The sequence below is a fragment of the Podarcis muralis genome, chromosome Z (genome assembly GCF_964188315.1).
Source record: "Podarcis muralis chromosome Z, rPodMur119.hap1.1, whole genome shotgun sequence".
Classification (NCBI taxonomy): Eukaryota; Metazoa; Chordata; class Lepidosauria; order Squamata; family Lacertidae; genus Podarcis; species Podarcis muralis.
The window spans coordinates 26,137,890-26,155,447 of record NC_135673.1 but is presented as its reverse complement, the minus strand read 5'-3'; the positions used below and the strand labels follow the sequence as shown (position 1 = coordinate 26,155,447).

The 17,558-nt window shown below is 45.5% G+C and overlaps 1 protein-coding gene across 4 annotated transcripts in view; it reads right to left on the bottom strand.

The window, feature by feature from the left end:
• Nucleotides 1-17,558, bottom strand: part of GAB3 (GRB2 associated binding protein 3) — a 79,407-nt gene that overhangs the window by 20,914 nt on the left and 40,935 nt on the right. For all 4 annotated transcript variants that reach the window (XM_028714996.2, XM_028715001.2, XM_077922759.1 and 1 more), the window contains exons 2-3: nucleotides 9,702-10,005; nucleotides 1,286-1,502 (exon numbers count right to left, since the gene is read on the bottom strand). In XM_028714996.2, coding sequence (XP_028570829.1) covers nucleotides 1,286-1,502; nucleotides 9,702-10,005 — 521 coding nt within the window. The remainder of the gene's footprint in view (nucleotides 1-1,285; nucleotides 1,503-9,701; nucleotides 10,006-17,558) is intronic.

Sequence of the window (17,558 nt, the reverse complement as noted above, 5' to 3'; positions counted from 1 at the left end):
TGGTTCCTGGGATTCTCACACACCCCTACACACTTCTTGAGCACTTTTACTGGTTGGAATATGTCCTCTGAGATGCCTTTCCCATGCCTGGATGGAGAGATGTGTATGTTGTGCGTGCGTGTGTTGTACAAAGTCACATCTATTGCTTGCTTCAGTGTTGGCCACTCCCACTTTTGCCTCTGGCCATGACCACCACTGGCATACCCAAGTAGGGATTGGGCAAGACTGACTGCAAACCTTAAGAGCCGTTGCCAGCCATGTTGAGAGTATTGAGTTATATGGGCCAATGGTCTGACTTGGTATAAGACCATTTCCTAGAATTATAAAAAGAGAAGAGGCTATCTAGGCTGTGTATACCCATGCATTTAAATCACATTACTCCCCCCCCCCCCAAAATCCTGGTACCTGTAGTTTGTTAAAGGTGCTGGGAATTGTAGCCCTGGGAGGAGTAAACTACGCTTCCTATGAATCTTTTCTAGGGAAGCAGAATGAGCTTGAAGTGCATGGTGTATATGCAGCCCTGGCTTTCCCGCACCCTTACTAAAATGTAGAAAGAACTGCACGTACAATGGGTCTGGTCCATCAGCCTATGAAAAACATTCTGAAAAATACTAAGCAATGCAACCATGTGGAGAAATATTAACATCAACTTGACAGAGCTGGCCCTATGATGCAAAGGGAGGCAGCTACCTAAGGCCTCAGATGCTGAGAGGCAGAGAGCAGTCAGAGCTTTGTGCCACATAGCTTACCCTGTGCCTCCTAAGCTAGCTTTATGTCCTCAGGTGTGGAGGGCTCTGTGTCATCGCCATGGTTGAATCTTACTTCAGCCACCAAGCTAGGTGGCATTCTCATCATACAATCAAAGCACTATGATAACACAACCATGGCTTGCCTCAAAGAATTTTGGGAGCTGTAGCTCTGTGAGGGGAATAGGGAACTCAGCTCTCTTAATGAACTACAGCTCCCAGAATTCTTTGGGGGAGGTTGTGACTGTTTAAAGTGGCACCATAGAGCTTTAAATATAAGGTGTACATATGACCACAATTTATGAACTTACATCTATGTGCTAAGTTCCCTTGGTTCCAAACTTACTTTGGGAATAACCCTGTTTTGCCCCCCAAAACTGAAAGGCACTCAACCTTCCTCACTGGCCTCCAGATGTTCTGGACCACAACTCACAGCAGCCCCAGCCAGGACACGGTTGCTAATGGGAGTTGTACTTGAGCAACATCTGGAAGGCCACAAGGTTGGAGGAAGGTTGTATCAGAGAGAGTTATGGTGATACCTGACATGACTGAGTTTTCCGGTCTCACAGTTCGATAAGAACAGATAGTCAGGAAGGAAGACAGACTCTGACTCGCTTGCTGTCTCCTCTGCAGCAGAAGCATCCGCAGCAGCCTGGTCGGCCAAAAGGGAAGGGTCTGCAACCCTCAAGGCGTGGGCAGAGGCGGCTGGTGAAGGTTGCGGGGAAGTGGTGGTGTGGGAGAGGCTGTCTCCGGAATCTGTGACAAAGGAAAGAAAAGGTTATAAGTTGACGGTGCTTGTCAGGAAGTCAGTTTGGCCTTGATCCTGTAAGGGGCTTGATTCTTTCCAAGGAGTGCAGTGAAGGATTTGTGGCCTATACTAATTTCTTCATTGTTTACCTTCTGTCCGTCCAGGGTTGTTGGAACAAAGAGTAAATCTACAGTACTGAGGAAGATGAGGTCAGCACTGGAAGAAAGCCTATGTGCTGTGGCCAAATTGGACTGAAACAATCAGTACTGGTGTATACCTGGGTTTCTGTTGTTTTCTTCAGGGCCAACATTTAAAAGGAGGTTATAAATAATCTCGACTTAAAAGAAAACTTAATTTAAGAGACATGTTCACAACATGGGTAAAATGGAATGTTTTCAATAGCTTTTTAAAACAGTTTTTTACTGATAATGTTATTCTTTTCTTCTTTACGTAAATCATTTTGAGTTTTTAAAGGGTTTTTCTTTTACAATCAAGCAGTGTGTGTGTGTGTGTGTGTCACACAGCTGTATTTATAATCAACCAGTGGACTCATACAGTTGCAACATTTGGAAACCCATGCAGAATTTCAACACATTTTGGTGGAGTGGGGTGGGGGAGAGATGGGCCTTGGAGAATACTAGGTTTGGGGTGTTCGTTATTATCACTGAGAGCTCTATTATGTTTCCTGAAGGACTGTGTTAATGAAATGAACTTTGAGCTGATGGGGATTTTATTAATGCCAAAAAGATACTACAGCAAAAAAAAAAAAGGAAGATAAGCCACCTATACTATTTTAGGCTGGTGTTAAAGGATAACCTGGCTATCCTCTTGGGTAGCATTCTGCAGGACTCCTTAAAGTCCCCCAAATATCAGAAGCCTACTTAAGGAAGGGCTTTCAATGTGGTTGCCTTTATTCTGTGGAACAGCATCCCTTTTGAGATACAACAGACAGCCATTATCTGCATTTTCCTAAAACAACTGGAGCATTTTGGTTTCGACAGGCTTTTCCAGCTGGATGAAAATGCTGGGTGTCTTTTTGTATGGTATTTAAACTTAGCTTCAGAGGTGTTTTTTTTGGGGGGGGGGGTTTTAAGCGCTGCTTCAAAAACTATTTCTGCTTTCTTATTATTCTGATTGACTGATTATTTAATTTCTAAATAATTTCAAGATGCATGTAAATTGCCTGGACATATATGTAAAAGGCAATTCATAAATAAAATAATATTTCACACTGTGTATTTTTTGCACTATGTAGTATTCTAACAATTAAAAAAAAGTTATAAAAAGGCTGCTTCCCCAACCTGTGTGGAGGGTGGTAAGAATATTTAAGACAGCCCCCTCCAAGCACCTAATATGGCCATACCACCGCCACTGCTTAAATAGCAGTATGCAACCGAATCTTGACAACAACAACAACAATTATTGATATTTAAAGTCACATTTTTCCATTATGGATAGCCACCAAGTGTTTACATTAAAGAGAAGCTCAGCTTCCCCAACCCATAAACAGTATCTGGGAAACGAGGCCAAGATATTATCTAACGCAACATTTCCAAGAAGCAAAGTGTTTATACTGTGGGAAGACAAACTGTCGTCTACAAAATGTACAGCCAAACACTTCCCACAGACAGGTGTTCTGCATGGTCCTTTTCAAACCACCTGAGAAACACAGAGGCGGTAAGACAAGCCAGCCCCTCCCAGCCTCTGTGTGGATAAGTGGAATTTGCAAGTTAAAAGAGGGATGGGGCAGGATGGAGGTGTACAGAAAACAAAAATGTGGAGCCAGACTGGACTGGTATCAACTCATGGGGAGGGACCACTACTCAGTGACAGAACACCTGCTTTGCATGCAGATTCCAGCTTCAATCGCCAGCATCTCCAGGAAGGGCTGGGAAAGACTCCCTGACTGAAACCCTGGAGAGCTGCTGCCAATCAGTGTAGACAATACTAAGCTAGATGGATCAATGGTCTGACTCATTGTAAGGCATCTTCCTATCTTCCATAAAAGGGGCAGGGGAACAAAATATTTGTTCAAGTTGCAAAATCAGGTTGCCTTTCTCCATAAGACCAGCAGATGGCAGCATTTTTGTTCTACAGCCAAGCAGTTCCGTCAAGATTGATCTGTTCTTAGGATACCACTTTTGTGTATTTACTACCCGGCAAGGTGTCATTCTAAAGCCTTTGCAAGATCTACATCTATTTCTATAAACAGCCACACACTCAAGTGCACGCTTATTGATTAAAGCAAAGGAAAACTCATGCATGCATTTACATTATGTCTACAATGAAAGCCTACACATTTTAGAAAAGCCACTTAAATCTTACTGTTAAATGAGTCATGGACCAATTTGGAACACAAACAGCTTTTTCAGATACAGAGTTCATCTGATGCACAGAAATGGGCAGTGCTGCTGCCAGCAATGCTGCTTCCAAAAAGGCTGCAAGATCAATATTCTAAACTATCGGGGTTACTGCTAAAGGGAGATGGGTGTTGTGTCCTCCGGAAGTGCCTTCTTGTCTGGCAATGGCACTGCCATTCTAGCAGAATCAGCTTAACGAGAAAGTATTGGAAGTCCTCGCTGCACCTTAAAGTGGCATTTGAACAAGTATGTAAAAGAATTTGCAGAATATACTACGGTGTAATTAATAACCCACTGGATAAAATGGCCTCTATTTTGCAAAATCAATCTTCCTGCACATGTCCTAGGCCAAATCTGGCATAAAAAGTCAAATATTCTGGGACAAGAACTCATACCACCAGAAACTGGTGCAGTTAGAGCCAGACTAGAAGGCCTAGGTACCCACCTTACCCAAAGAGCCTGGGTGCCCTTCTCCCCAAGCAGCCAGAGGCTAGGGAGCTGGCAGCACCAAATGGTCCTGCACCAGGAAGCATGGGCGTAGCCAGGACTTTTGTTTGGGGGGCAGAAGTGATGTCATTGGTCAGTTAGTTAAGTATTTCTATGGTTTTACTTGGTCTAGGGGGGGACAGCTGCCCCCACTGCCCCCCTTTGGCTATGCCCATGCCAGGAAGTGAAGTGCTGCTCACTGTCCTCAAGGCTGCAACTGTTCACCATTTTAAACTGAATCATTTCCACCCCAGGGTGAGAGTGACAGCAGGCTCAACCAATCAGACACCATATTTTGGGGGTGGGGGATGGACCCAATAAGGATACCAAAGCAGTGAGGGGAAAGGCATTCTCTAAATTGGTAAGGGGGGGGGGGAGGATTTATTTATTTTATTTCATGGAATTGATGCACTGCTTGATTGCAAAATGTATATATGTTTATATATAAATAAATAAATAAATAGGCTCATTGTGCTTCCCAACCAGCTGATAGAATAGCATCTTCAAGGGGATCAAGGATGTTATCTGATTACTGGGGGCAGAGAGGGTAAAGTAAAGGGAAAAGGGGGTTTAAGCTACCTTTCGGGGGGGGGAGGTCTGGTGGGGGGGGGAGTGGATCAGCTGCTTTTCAGAGTGCAATGCTGCCTGTCACTGCCCTCCCAAGCTCCAACATGGGAATTAGTAAGTAAACCAAAATAGTAACAACAAAGCAAAACAAAAATCATTAAATCTCCAATGATCTTTCATTGAAAGGAAACCCAAAGCACCACCCTTGGAAAATCACACTGCTCAGGGAAGCAGGGAGCACGATGCAATATGTCTTCTGAATGACATATCATTGCTGGGCGTTTTGTGCATTGTGAGCTCTTTTTGCAATTACTGGAGGGAGGGGGCAGCACATCAATTAAAAATCTCTCCAAACTGTGCTCTCTCTTCAGGCGCTGGCCCGTTTGGGGAGTGCCGGAGGTAAGATGGATTTCATCCATCTGCTCCAACTGTCCTGGAGCCCTTGTTAATAGTGATAGGGTTTCTAATGGGCTGTGTGATCCTTGAAGATAAACCTCAGTGACATTCAGATAAAACTGGCAAGGCTAGAATCCAAATCTCTGGAGAGAACTCAGACTCAGGCAAATGAAGCTGCCCACTGAAGGGAAGAAACAAGAATCCCTCGATTTGCATAATTTATTGTAAGCCATTTTGCATCTCCCAGGGAAACAGGTAGAAAACATCCTTTCCCAACCTGGCAGCCTTCGGGTGTTTTGGACCACGACTCCCATCAGCTGTGATGGCAGGTGATGATGGGAGTTGTAGTCCAAAACACCTAGACAGTATTGTGCTGAGTAGAGTGTGTGTGTGAGAGAGAGACAGTTATTTTACAATACTTGTATTCAGACCATTCAATTTTCTGCAAATGGTCTGAGCACAAGTACATTTGCAGAAGCTGACACTGAAAATGGCTATGCTTATCTGAGGACCAATGTATACAAAATCACAGCAAACTGGAGTCTGGGATTAATGCAATGAGAAGTAGTTATCTTCCCAAACCATTCCCAGCCAGCAAATCCTCTCCACCCACCTCCCCTCTTTCACCTCCCTTCAACCAACCCCTTGCTTTAACATTCCATAGCCAAATCCCGCCTTCCCCAATATGGCACCCCCTCATTCAGGATGTTCTCCCTATCCCTGACCACTTGCACAGTCTGCTGTTGTTCTTGGAATAAACAAATAAATGAAAATTAAAACTGGTGATATATGATTCTTCAAGTATATAACCGACAGGGGCTGCCCCCCAGCTTACATTGCTCACCAACCCCACCCCACCCCTCAACCCTCTTGCCAATTCCCCACCCTGTCCCTTTACATCTCACCCAAAACCCTCACAGCTCTTTTAAACTCCCCATCCCCTCGCAACTCCTCTCCTCTGTGTGTCTCCATCCTTCCTTCATCCAAACAAACTGCTGTTGTTTAAAATTGCCATTTTAAAAGCTGGCTCTCTCCCGCCCCCCATATCCCCTACCCTGTGATGTGGCACTCCAAATCCTCCAATGGTGGCTGCGTGATGACAGCCTTAAATTTTTATGTATATAGGAAGATAAAAACAGCACCCATACGATTGTGAACATAGATATTTAAACAGACAAAAAAGGCAGACAACCCACCAGAAGCAGGGAAGGAAAATCAGTGTTGGCTGTAAAGGGAGGGAGGCCATCTGAAGAAAGGAGCAAGCCCATATAGCAGGGATCAGCTAATAGGCTGGAAGTCTGGTCTTGGCTTTATGTACATCTGGGGAAAGTGTTTTGAATGTATTCTGGAAGGGGGATTATATGCAAATGAGCACTCAAATTATGAGAGAGTTGGGTTTGTTTGTTTGTTTGTTTGTTTGTTTGTTTGCTTGCTTGCTTTTTAAAAGCTTCTACTAGCAAATGCATCCAGTCTCTAAGGTCAACATTCTGGGGAAGGGGAAAGAAACTGGGACCTTCTGCATGTGAAGCAGATGCTCTACCATTGATCATCCATCCCTGAGGTGAGTTTACAGTGATTTCATTAGGAATCTCAAAGATTCTTACACCTGTCAGTAAATAACTTTTGACATGAACAGTTTAAGGCAACACACAGCCCTCCAGATGCTGTTGGACTTCCAACTTGCATCAGTCCCAGCCAGCATTGCTGATGGTCAGAAATAACAGGAGTTGTAGTCCCACAAAGTATTGAGGCATCACATTGGGTATCCAAGGCTTAAGGGGCTGCACTGCTTAATGACGTGCAAGCAAACCCACTTTTCAAATGAGTGGCAAAGGAGTTCCTCTTTGAGAGCCTATGACTTGCTGGTGGAGTAAGTGCTATATACTTTGGAGACAGAGGTGAGGCCAAGTCTTGCAGGAAGTTGAACTGTCAACATGGACATACCCAAGGAAGAAGTACCTTGTTCAGAAATCACAACCTTGAAACCATGGTCTGAGCAATGTGGGCTCACAAACACTTTCTGTCCTCTGTCTCCTTCACTTCCTTGCTTTTGATAACAAACTAGTTCTCTGGTGCCACACAAGATTACTAAATATTAAGACAACACCTTTTCCAATTATTTTACACGTTTCTCCTCTGAATACTTTAATGACCGTGTTTGCTTTTTGTACTCTGGTTGCTGGGTTTGTTTATGGATATTTGATGTTTTCCAGTTTCCAGTTTTGTATTTTGTTGACTATAAGCTGCTTTGAGGGCCGCTAAGGCGCAGGAAAGCAGCACATAGAGTAATTAGAGTCTGAAAGTTCCCCCTCCCAACAAATATTATACCCGAGGGAAAAGGATCAGGATCTTGTCAGCAGGTTGGATTCTGATCTCCCCGACCCTCTACAGGCCATTTTTAGGGGCTCCTGTTCATTCCTTGGCAGCCATGGGCTTCAGCCAATGTTAGTCCTATTCAAGAGTAGTCCCACTGAAATTAATGAACATGGCTAGCTTACATGCAGCTAATCCACAGCAAATGCACAATGTCTCTGAGAAACAGACAGCAAAAGTCACACAGAGTAAAGGGGCAGAAAGTTGATCTCCAAGGCTCAGAACTGGCAAGCACTAATTCCTCTGAGTACTCTCTCCAGCCCATTAGCAAATGCTCTTTGCAGGGAGAGCAAGTGAGAATACGAAAGTGTCCCTTTGGGCTGTGCCGACATCTGAAGCCAGGCTCCAAGGACAGAAGCCGGTGGCCTTCTGCACATTTTCCTAAGAGCCTAGTAATAAAATTGAGGTCCATTAAAGGCACATGGCAGCATCTGCGGACCATAAATTATGTATGTCCATTTTCTATGGAGGGAGCAAAGAGATTCTATGTTTGTTCTCATTCTCCCCCCTCCCCCTTCTCTTCCTCCTGCTCCCTGCTCTGCAATCAAGGCAGCAGTCTGCTTTCACCATCAGAATAAAGCTTTATTTGATAAGCTGAAGCACTAATTGGGAAAAGAAAAATCACTGAAGCTTGCACATATGACTACAGAGCAAGATAAGAGAGTACATAAACCTCTGGTCCATCCTGCCTGGACTACTGTAATGAACTGTACGTGAAGCTGCCCTTTAATACCATCCAGAGACTGCAGCTAGTGTAAAATGTGGCTGCCAGGTTGGTAAGTGGGACAGCCCAATGGAACCATGTGTCACTCAGAGCGCTACACTGGCTGCCAATGAACTAATTCAAGGTATTAGCACTAGCACACAAGGTCCTGCATGGCTTGGGACTAAAGTATTTAAGGGAGCCCCTTCCCCAATATCAGCCAGTTATACCTGCAACCACAGTGGGAATGGCTGTAACTCTGCTTTGCATGTATAAAGTCCCTGGTTCAATTCTTAGCATCTCCAGGTAGGGCTGGGAGAGTCCCTGTCAGAAATCCTGAACCACTGATTATCAATGTAGACAATACTGAGCCACATGGACCATTGGTCCGACATAGTATGAGGCAGTTTCATATGTTCCAGTGCTTCTTAAGGCACAGATGGGGATACTGTGATCCTCCAAAAAGGTTGTTAGACTTCAGCTCCCATCAGCTTAGCCAGCACTGCCAATGGTCAAGCCTGATGGGTATTGTACTCCTGCAAATATTCAGAGCGTTCCCCATCTCTGCCCTGTGGCATGCCTGCTACTGAGCAATTCTTTTGCCTTGCAAATATACTGAGCTTCAGCTATGTTGGCTGATAATATAAGCCGAGGATTCTAGCAACCCATCCCCTCAATCAATAAATACACTGGGCTAAATGCATCTGACGTTAAGCTGCGTCCTCCAAGTCTAAAAGCAAATTAAAGTGGTATATAGATTTGGTATGTTCCAGTGATAACATCAGAAAACTGGCTTTTAGTTTCCCCTTTTTTTCTTTTAAGGGACACTGAAACATTTCTCGTAATCAACAAGCCATCTGCAAGATGATTCATTCCCGGGCATACGGCATAAAAATGAAAGTGCACGCTGCAAATCTCTTGGAGAATTGTGACTGGAAAACCTGCCTCTTTAAAGGGAGTTCTCCCCCAAAACTGGTGCCTTCCAGAGGTTTTGAACTGGGGCTGATGGGATTTGTAGTTCAAAATATTTGGAGGACCCCAGGTTGCGAAAGCCTCTTTCAAGATTTTGGTGCTTGCTTCTCTAAATTTCAGACAAAAGCAGATATATTTAAAAGTGGTTTTGGTCAGGGAAACTTTTACAAACATGTTCCAAAATACAAGATTCAAAAAACTTGAGAGGCGGGGAGGAATGCCCCCTTCATAGGTATGCAAAATGTTTCCACATGGTCAGAGACTTTCTCCAACCAAGCTGTGATCCATTTAAGATATTAACAGTGAATGAACCACTTTTGCATGAGTTTTATCCATCTTTCCATTCCTACCTGTTCCATCTTCCAAATGTCCGAAGTTGCAGATTTGGGTGATGTGGTGCACCCAAGCCTGCATTTCCTCCTCCGATTTGGCCACCAGGTAGAAGGTGCGGTAAGTCGTTTTCACAATGAAGACAAAGTTGTTTTGGAATTCTTTCTTGATGAAGCTCGAGCCAGAGTGCTTCACCACCTCACATTCATTCAGGTCGATCACCCGGATGGGTTTCTTGGAATGGCTGTTTCGGTAATACTCTAGGACATCAGGGTTTCCGCTCATTCGGCCCTGGCGCAACACGAACCAGCGCTTTCGCCAAGCCTGAGAAAAAAATAGCGAGAAGGATTGTTGGTGGCAATGTGTGTCTGCCAAAATAATTTAAATAGGAAAATATTCTGGAATTTCCCCCCTATACAGATGAGCATAATTTGCATCATTTACATCAGAAAAGATTCAGGCTGCATCAGAAATTTCTTTTTAGTTATAAATAAAAACAAAGATGGAATGAAAGAAAAAAGGAACATGTGAATAATAATGATAATACTCCTATCAACTCACATTAATGACACACTAACCACCAGTATTGTCCATCTTCAGTTAATATAAGACCTCCAGATGTCAAAATAGATATCCACACAGAACCGATTTTTCCTCTCCGCACAAGACACATCATATGGGGACTTCTGGAGAGGAAAAATGGCGGGCGTCATGGCAGCGAGCAGCTCCTGAAGCCAGCCAGAGCCAAGTGCGCTACCAGGCTGGCTCCGGGTTGCTGAGGCTGCCGCTGCCACGTTTCCGAGGGATAGATTTGCAAATCTGGGGACATTCTGGGGAAGGAATTTGTCCAGGGACAGTCCCCAGGAACCAGGGATGTCTGGTAACCCTACCTCAGAAATGTGTGCAAACTGTAAATATGCAGGTTCCTATCACATATAGCATATGCTAACAATTGAAAAGGCCTGTTTTGTTTTGTTTAATTTTATTTTTGGATTTTCAGGTTTACAAACAATAACAAAGAAAACAATTAAGATATAATCAATAAATCCCCTTTGACTTCCTTCCTCCTCTTTTGTGGATCCTTATGCCAATATTTTCTCCCTGATTCCTAATTCTTCCAGTCAGTTTTGCCATTTCAGCACAGTCCATCAGTTTTATCTACCATTCTTCCTTGGTAGAATGTTTTCTTTCAATCTCTGAGCTAACAAAGTCTGGGCAGCTGAATAGTCTCTTCAGGTCACAGGATTTCGGGAAATGGCTGTTATGTGCCATGGTCCAGAGGTTAGTATGGGATCATCAAGCAAAGAGAACCACGATTTTCAGAGAGAGGGGAGAGATATGTCTTTTGTGGGCTGTGCCCAGCCCAAATGAGCATCATCTCTCTCATCAACCCAAAGTTCTCTGTGATGGGCCAAACATTTGGAAAGGGTGCTTCAATTTCACCACAGGAGAGGGTAGACTATGGACAACCCAGAACAGAGCCAACTCCAGTTTTGATGAAGCTCTCAGCAAAAGCTCCCTCTAATTTGCGCCCCCCCCCCCCCAATATCAGTTTCCTTGGTCCTATGTTGGCTACCTTGCAGCAGGCAGCATTTATGCAGCAAGTCACTTCTGGAACTACAGTAGAATATACTGCAAGCTTTGTGATGACGACAACAACAACAACAACTTATATGCAGCCAATCCGACTGGGGTGCCTCAGCCACACTGGGCGACTTCTGGTAAATTATAAAACCACAGTAAAACATTGCACATTAAAAACTTCCCTATACTGTACAGGAATTACTGGGTTATCTGCATCCAGAAAAAAATTTGTTTGCAAGAAAATACGGAAATGAATGCAAAACCTGTGCAAAATGCCCGGAAGTGGCTTTTACATCATTTGAAGGCTAAAATATAATGTGGAATTTAACAGTTTGGGAAAAGTAATCAAAACAGAATAAACTGTGATGTGAATGCAGCCATTGTGCACACAGCCCCATTTCATCCTTGGGTGGGTTGAAGAACCTGCCAAAATCTTGGTGCTTGCCTTCAGATCACTTTTCAGGGGTCTGGTGAAGAAAAGGGTGAAAGTGAAAAAGGGCACTTCCGGGTTCCCGCGACATGGCAGACCGACCACGCATATGATAGCTCTGTCAGATTTGGCCTCACGGAGCCTCTGGGAAGAGCACTTCCCCAAAAAACTCCAAGAGGAGCAGTAGGGTGTCTCGGGGTCCTGCTGTTCACAGAGGGCACCTTGGCATTGCCGATCTCTGCTCTCCGTCCCGGAGAGGTGCGGAGAGGGGGGGGGGAGCCGAGTGAAAGCGATGGTGGACTAGGCACCATCGCAGCTCCGTGAGGCAAAAATCTTTGGGCTAACATTTCTTTAAAAAGCGAGAGGCATTTTAAGCAATGACATTCCGAAAAATTTAAGGTAAATTTTCCTATATGCCACGGCCACAGCTCGAACACTGGTAGCAATTACAGTGGTGCCTCGCAAGACGAAATTAATTCGTTCCGCAAGTTTTTTCTTCTTGCGAGTTTTTCGTCTTGCGAAGCACGGTTTCCCATAGGAATGCATTGAAAATCAATTAATGCGTTCCTAGGGAAACCGCTTGCCAGGCTGGCAGTGCGGAGAAGGGCTTTTCTCCCCACCGCAAGCCTTCAGCACAGGTACGGGAACAGAGGGGAAGGCGCGCAGCGCTTTCCCTCTGTTCCCAGGGCTTGCGTGGGAGGAGGGTTTTTCCTCCCCACCGCCAACATTCAGAACAGCATTCTGAATGTTGGCGGTGGGAAGGAAAACCCTCCTCCCATCGCAAGTCTTCAGGACAGCCATCCGAAGGCTGGCGCGGGGAGAAGGTCTCTCCGCCGCCCCCCCCACGCCAGGCTTCGGTGCATCCTTCAGAGGCTGCTGCCATAGTCATGCGTCACTTCTCCAGCTGGGAGAGGGTCGCGGGGGGCTGGTTTAGCCCCGTGCGCGCTCTCCCGGCTGGAGAGGTGATGGGCGCCTATGGAGGTTCCTGCCATAGGCGCGCGTCACATCTCCAGCCGGGAGAGGGTCGCGGGGGGTTTCTTTAGCCCCGCGCGCGCTCTCCCGGCTGGAGAGGTGACGCGCACCTATGGAGGCTCCTGCCATAGGCGCGCGTCACCTGGGAGAGGGTCGCGGGGGGCTGCTTTAGCCCCACGCGCGCGCTCTCCCAGCTGGAGAGGTGACGCTCGGCTATGGAGGCTCCTGCCATAGGCGCGCGTCACCTGGGAGAGGGTCGCGGGGGGCTGGTTTAGCCCCGCGCGCGCTCTCCCGGCTGGAGAGGTGACGGGCGCCTATGGAGGTTCCTGCCATAGGCGCGCGTCACTTCTCCAGCTGGGAGAGGGTCGCGGGGGGCTGGTTTAGCCCCGCGCGCACTCTCCCGGCTGGAGAGGTGACGGGCGCCTATGGAGGCTCCTGCCATAGGCGCGCGTCACTTCTCCAGCCGGGAGAGGGTCGCGGGGGGCTGGTTTAGCCCCGCGCGCGCTCTCCCGGCTGGAGAGGTGACGGGCGCCTATGGAGGTTCCTGCCATAGGCGCGTGTCACTTCTCCAGCTGGGAGAGGGTCGCGGGGGGGCTGGTTTAGCCCCGCGCGCTCTCTCCCGGCTGGAGAGGTGACGGGCGCCTATGGAGGCTCCTGCCATAGGCGCGCGTCACTTCTCCAGCCGGGAGAGGGTCGGGGGGCTGATTTAGCCCCGCGCGCGCTCTCCCGGCTGGAGAGGTGACGGGCGCCTATGGAGGTTCCTGCCATAGGCGCGCGTCACTTCTCCAGCTGGGAGAGGGTCGCGGGGGGCTGGTTTAGCCCCGCGCGCGCTCTCCCGGCTGGAGAGGTGACGGGCGCCTTTGGAGGCTCCTGCCATAGGCGCGCGCCTTTGGAGGCTCCTGCCATAGGCGCGCGTCACTTCTCCAGCCGGGAGAGGGTCGCGGGGGGCTGGTTTAGCCCCGCGCGCGCTCTCCCGGCTGGAGAGGTGACGGGCGCCTATGGAGGTTCCTGCCATAGGCGCGCGTCACTTCTCCAGCTGGGAGAGGGTCGCGGGGGGCTGGTTTAGCCCCGCGCGCGCTCTCCCGGCTGGAGAGGTGACGGGCGCCTTTGGAGGCTCCTGCCATAGGCGCGCGCCTTTGGAGGCTCCTGCCATAGGCGCGCGTCACTTCTCCAGCCGGGAGAGGGTCGCGGGGGGCTGGTTTAGCCCCGCGCGCGCTCTCCCGGCTGGAGAGGTGACGGGCGCCTATGGAGGTTCCTGCCATAGGCGCGCGTCACTTCTCCAGCTGGGAGAGGGTCGCGGGGGGCTGGTTTAGCCCCGCGCGCGCTCTCCCGGCTGGAGAGGTGACGGGCGCCTATGGAGGCTCCTGCCATAGGCGCGCGTCACTTCTCCAGCCGGGAGAGGGTCGCGGGGGGCTGCGCTTCCCCGCTGTCCCGGAGATTTCCCTATGGGCTTTCGTCTTGCGAAGCAAGCCCATAGGGAAATTCGTTTTGCGAAGCGCCTCCAAAACGGAAAACCCTTTCGTCTAGCGGGTTTTCCGTCTTGCGAGGCGTTCGTCTTGCGGGGTACCACTGTAACTGGAAAGGGGAAAATGTTCTAACATTATCGGATTGGCAATGTAAATTACAGGAATTACAGGAATTGCAGAAATGACGCAATTGCCCAACAGTTTGAGCGGAAATAAAAGACAAGTGTTTATTAAATAATGGAATAAATATAAGAGGCATCTACAAAATTATAACAGTGGTATAATGTCTATGGAAGCATTCGATTGACCCTCGTCTAAAGTAAGCCATAAGAAATAAGACAAATTGTTGTAAGAATGTATTAGAGAATATAGAATGAGTAAGCTAATAATGATAGGTACATTCATCATCAGAAAGATGACGCACCAGGAAATGATAGGAAGTCTAGTCTCATTTATTTTATGTTAGTAAAAAGATAAGAAAAGGGGGGGGGAGAGAAACAGCATAAATCTAAGTTAAGTTTAATTTCTGTAAACATATAGATTATTTGTATATGGTTTTTGTTTATACGGTTCTGTTTATATTTTTGTTCATTCAAGCATGTGTACATTATCTATGTTATATACGAATTTCAATAAAGTATTTGAAAAAAAAGAAAAAGGAAAAGAAAAAGGAAAGGAAAGGAAAAGAAAAGGGGGGAAAAGAAAGAAAATGCTGGTGAACTAGGCACCACTGCAGCTCTGTGAGGCAAAGCCTCTGATCCAGGCACAAGCGGTTACCATTCCAGCATATTGAAGCCGACTGCAAAGGTGAGGACTGTTTAATTTGATCGATTCGGCAAAAAAACGGGAGTGTTAAAAGGAAGTCCGCTCCCGTTCCTGGTGCTACGAGCACGAAATATATACAAGTGAAGTGTTGATGAAGTTTACTTTGGGAGATAAGTTAACTAATGAACAATAAGGATTAAAAGATTCCACACAGCTTTCGTTTATACTAATCTCAATAATTTTTAAAGCATCAAAATTGACTTGAATTCAATTTGAACCTGAATCTATCCTATGTTGTGATTGAACTTGACTGAAAATGGAGGTCAAACAGGAGAAGGATTGCAATGTTATTTAATGGAAGAATACTACAAATTTCCTCTCTGGAAGAAAGATTGGACCGACTCTGAATCTACGCTACTTTTAGGAAAGAATTTTTTGATCTTTCAGAGTGTTGAAGACATCTAACCTAATGGAATTATAATTATGGACTTATTTTATTAAAAGGTATCAGCTGGTTTAAAATCATAATTAAAAAAAGAGGACTATAATATTCTTTGCTAATATTGAACTAAATCAGACTTTAAAATAACATTAATATTATAGTTTTATTCATATTGGTAATTAAAAATCATTTTGATGGGAATATATAACCGTTAAAATCTGGTTTTGTGAGTAAAGTGGAAGGGGGGTAGAAAGAGGCTGGAAGTAATGGTTTTCTCTACTGAGTCTAGTGAAATGGCCTAATAAAGTACTGATAAAGCCAAAATAACACCTTCCTTGGTGGGAAAGGACTTTTTGTTTTGGAATTAAATCTTAGAGAGGAAGCTGGGAAACAGGGAGAGAATTGACCCCCCTTCATCCCAAATTAGAAATGGCAGAAGAAAAAAATTTCAATGTTGAAACAAACCAGCAAGGCTGTAAGACAAGAGAACATAAAATATGAATTATACGATTTGTTTTTAGAATTTAAGAGAGAACTGTTCCATCAGATAAAGGAAAATGTTGATAAGGCAGCTTCTCAAATTCGGGAAAATACTAATTTACTTTCAGAGGCTATGGGACAATTTAAAGAGGTGAATGTACAAACCGCCGAGGTGGGAAAGGTTGAGGTGGGAGGTTCAAGGAAAATGCAAGGGAAAGTAAGGGTGGTCCACGACAAAAATGGCACCTCATGTGAATTGATTTGGGAGGCTTTGACTGTGATGGAGACAAAACAGGAAGGGAGGGCAAAAGGTATGAGAGGCTACTATATGTGGTGGCAATGTAAAGTTATTAAGAAGGCCTGGGAAGTGACATATAAAGATTTGAAGAGAATGTTGAAAATGATTTTTGTTAAAAAACAACAACAGATGCTATTATTTTGAAAGGTACAGGACTTAATGGATTTTTTGAGTGAAAGACTTTGTCCCTGCATCTGAGAGTATACGCCAGACCAAGACCAGCCCATCCCTATAGAAGGAAGAAGCCACTGCCAAAGAAGATAAAGAAGATTGGCAAAACAAATGAGTGAACTATGCAGGACATATTAGATAATTTGAAACCCAAGAAAGAAAAAGGACATTGATTTTTTTAAAAGGGGAAATGCATACTTTGCAAGCTTTGTGTATAGGCTTCTACATTAGTTGAACTTCTAAAAGGCACTTGTAACAAGATGAATAAGGTTTTAAAACTGGACTGTTAAGAATATACTATTTTATGGACGTGCATGAATAAGTATAAAATAATGGAACCAGGAGGGGGAGTGGAGGGAAGTCAATTAAGATTTATGGTTTAAATTTTTGATTGTGATGTGTATGTTTTTGGTTTTTTGTTATCATAAAATAAATTGTATCTAAAAAGGGGGGGGGGGAGAAAGAAAGCGAAAAGGGGTAGGTGTGAAACTAAGCAAAGTAATGATCAGGCTTCAAGTTCCTGCTACTCCCCACCCTGTCAGTCAAAGAGATTACTAAATTCATAATGTGCTCTAATGGTGCTTTTGCAGTAAATGACGGGAGCAGAAGCCTGCTATTACCACCTCAAAATGGATTTTCTTCTGTAATCGTTTTGTCTTAGTAAGAAGTCCCATAGATTCAGCTGGTGAATAAATGTAATTTATGAGGTACACACGCAAGCAGATACAGTTATATTATTCCTACCACCAAATCTTTCAAGGCACATTTTGAAGTGGGAAGGTCAAGTGAAATTTAGTTCACCCTCCTCCCTTTTCAAAATCTCTACTTCCAGAATGAGGCATCAAAATGGGCTGTGAAACGTCAGACTCTAGGTGAGGGGGCAGCTCTCCCACTGCCACACCATGAAGGGGTATTGAATTTAGTGGGATGAAGATCACCTTCTCTCCCCCCCCCCCTCCCAACAATGCCGTTTCAGGGCCTAATGCCAGCTACTGCCATTAAAAGCACCAACAGCAGACCTGTGTCTGTTATGTTTATATGTTTCGTCTTATATGTATCATCATCTTGGACTAGGCCTACACATGCGCAGCAGAAATGAATTGCTTGGTTGAGGAGGTGGTTGCACAGACTATACCACTTCACACTGAGGGGCAGCCTATGCCACTTTTGATATTCTTCCACATTAGAAAAAGGGGGAAAAACCAACCCTCCATGAAATTTAAAAAATGAGAAAAGATCTACTCCAGTACAACTGTTTGTCTTCTGTGA